General features: G+C 32.9%; 1 protein-coding gene and 1 non-coding gene across 2 annotated transcripts; one reads left to right on the forward strand and one right to left on the reverse strand.

The window, feature by feature from the left end:
* Positions 1 to 51: 51 nt before the first annotated feature.
* LOC116346038 (GATOR complex protein Wdr59-like) lies at positions 52 to 2,201 on the reverse strand (the record flags this gene model as incomplete). Its single annotated transcript, XM_031775938.1, has 7 exons — positions 2,051 to 2,201; positions 1,814 to 1,985; positions 1,489 to 1,621; positions 869 to 904; positions 524 to 675; positions 393 to 454; positions 52 to 311 (listed from the first exon to the last, which is right to left on the reverse strand). Coding segments are annotated over exons 1-7 (966 nt in total), but the record flags the coding sequence as incomplete, so codon positions are not given.
* Positions 2,202 to 2,704: 503 nt separating this feature from the next.
* Trnar-ucu lies at positions 2,705 to 2,787 on the forward strand. Its single transcript is given in 2 exon segments — positions 2,705 to 2,741; positions 2,752 to 2,787. It is a non-coding gene; the product is annotated as a tRNA-Arg (tRNA).
* The last annotated feature ends 382 nt before the right edge of the window (positions 2,788 to 3,169 follow it).

A 3,169-nucleotide genomic window follows, 5' to 3' on the forward strand; every position in this document is an offset into this window, starting at 1 on the left:
TAACTTTAAAAATTAAAAACGATTCAATTTTGAACTGATTTCTTGTCATACCGAAAACCAGATTTTCATATGTGAAGTATGCCCGCCATGGCCGCAATTCAAACAAGCATTTGCTAATCCCTTGACAGGCAATCGACATAAGACGCACTTGAGTAGTGGTTTGCGGCATTCTTTGCACACTGGTGCCTTGGTAACGCGTGAACATGACGTACACTCCGTCACATATTCAACATCACGATAAATTTCCGGATTCGAACTGAGATATTTCAAAACTTTGGCTCGTGGCACCAACAAATGCCAACGATATAATGCTGATTATGTATTTCGAGGAAAAATAGAAGAAAAAACGATTTAAATTGAAATCATATATGATAGTCTTATAGTTACCACACCTTCAGCGTATAAGCGCTTGTAACAGTCATACAAGTGTCGTTGAGAGTCACCCAACAGAGATCTGAAAAAATAGTTATTATTTTTTTGTAGCATTAATTTTGTAGCACAAAACAAAAAGGTCATGTGTTACCGATTGATGTCCAGTGCAGGAACCACGCGACAATCATCCAACGAATCTGACCACGAGTTACTTCGGTATTGTTTCCATTGCGCAATAAAATTCCATGATTGGCCTGATTGCGAATCAATCGGCAAAATTGTATGATAGGGAGATCCACTCGGCTGTTTTATGATGAATTATGCAAATATAGGTATAAAAGGTCAAAAATGATACAAAAATTGTTCCAAGAAATAAAATACGTTTCGCTAATGAGTAAGTTATAAAATAGCTAAACAACTATTGCCACAGTTAAACAAACAATGTGCAAATTTCAAAGAAAAGAAGAAGAAAGCAAATAGAAAAAATGTGAATTACCTTAAGAATGCGATGATACATACTACTTAGTAAATGCTACAAAATATGTTCCAAAAACACCACAAAAGATAAGAAAATTATGCGATTTTTTTTTTGTTTGTCAGTGCAGAAAATGAAAAACACATATAAAAAATCAAAATCAACAAATTTAATGCAATTAGGCATTGCATGATGTTTTCGGTTGATTTTAAGTATTTCTGTGAATGTAACAATGGTGATGTGTATGTATATGTATTGTGTATATGTGTTTGTGTGGAAAATTGAACGGAATTGTGAATAAAAAAAGAGTTGATACTTGATAAGAGTTGAATACCAAGCACCAAAAATGATGAATCTGTGAATCAATGCCAAATATTCAAGAGAGAAAATACAAACACACTACCGAATTATAAGCTATATACAATAGTGAGTTAATATACACTAGATACAAAAATTATAACCAAACAAAAGCCATAGTTAAAATCGATTTTAAAGTTTCTACATCAACTTTAAAGAGTTATCTAGCTTTACATTTGTTGAAATTATTACAAAATCAAATGTTTGGTGCATCAAAAATTTTGAAAAATTCTCAAGATTCCGTACGGTGTCATATAAAGAACTTAGTTCGTATATCAACTTACACTCGCATTGAGTGACTTTCCGCTCATGCTTGAACTTCTTGATAAATCCAAATTCGATGGGCAATGCCGTCCAAAGGCACAACACAACATTGACGCTGTTTGAACGTCACATTTCTGCGCAAAATGACTTATTCTAGAAATGGAAAGATTGTTTCAAATTCTAAAATGTACACTCTCTCTGAAAAAAACTAAACCGTTGGTGTTGACAAGTATTGCAGAGGCCCAGGTTTGCCCCGAATGGTTTGGTATTTTTCATAGAGAGTGTAAATGACCCAAAATACACAAAATTTGTTCTTTTTCATCTCCATTGAGCGACTTTACTTACAATGACTCGAGCAAAATTTTTGGAAATGGAATTTGCTGTGAAAATATTTCATCGTCCAATGAGTCGTTTGAGGCTGATATCGATGTTGCTATCAAATGAGCCAATTTCCAACATTGAACTATATCAGAATTACCATACTTCTCGGCTACTACTCGATTACGCTCACACATTTCTGCATTTAAAAAAGTTTTTTATTTATTTTTATGTTCAAAAGACTGGAACCATGGCAAATTTTACCCGTTAAATTGTCTGAATCAATGATATATTTTTCAGCTAATTTTTTGTTGATTCCCAGTACTTTGGTGATGTCATATACGTGAATAGTGGCTGCTTGCAGTTTTGCAGGAGCGTTTCGGATCCGCGTTGATTTCTGTGAAAATATACACATATTAGAGCGGAATTTATGTATTTTTAGGAAAAACAGAAAAAAAAACAATTTAAATTAAAATCATATATGAAAGTCTTATAGTCTTTGAATAGTTCAACCGTTACCATATAGATGGCGTCTGCTTTCGTTTTATCATAATAGCGAATTGCTTTTTCAACTAGCAGGCATCTTCGATAAAATGTACTTTTTATTGCATTTTTTCACCATCTTTTTTCGCGATATGAATTTTTCATAAATAAATTAAAAAATCTGAGATTTGTTTTTCTGGTTTGTATGATATCCATGGATTGATGAAGCTTTTAATAAAAAAAATATTTTTATATCACATATAAAAGAAATTTCTTCTCTCCACGGTGATTGAAATGATTAATTTCTTCCTTTTGATTTGAAATTGCATGCGCATTTGTTTGCCAATTTCACATTTGTTTTAAATATTTGCATGGAATTTATGTGCTGGCATTCGAGAGATAGGATGAACTGTTTCTGGCGTAGTTAAAAAGCAAGTCCCTGTAGCGCAGTGGCTAGCGCGTTGGACTTCTAATCGAAGGTAATCCAAAGGTCCACGGTTCGATCCCGTGCAGGGATGAAACATCTTTTTTTTATTCAATGCTTTTCAAAAAATGTTCACTATTTTATTTTCAAAGATTTTAACAAATTCAAATGTCAAAACTCACACGATGGTTGATATACGACAATTTTTAATCCAACGAGATATTTTTTCTTGATAAATGCGGAATTTTCTGTGACATAAAACAATAAATTGTTAAAACAACGTATCAAATAACTGAACATAGTACAATTCCAGGAAATCAGTTCCTTCAAAAGTGACCCAAGTCATCAATTCAACTATTTTCATGCCAGCCGTGTTGAAAAACCGAAAACGGTTTAATATATACAGATTGGATTGGACCTTTGGATTAAATCATACAAATTGTAGTGAGCAAAATGTAAGCTTTTAAAAGATGAAC

This window comes from Contarinia nasturtii, unplaced genomic scaffold (genome assembly GCF_009176525.2).
Source record: "Contarinia nasturtii isolate CC-2019 unplaced genomic scaffold, AAFC_CNas_1.1 Cnas_scaffold_1409, whole genome shotgun sequence".
Lineage (NCBI taxonomy): Eukaryota > Metazoa > Arthropoda > Insecta > Diptera > Cecidomyiidae > Contarinia > Contarinia nasturtii.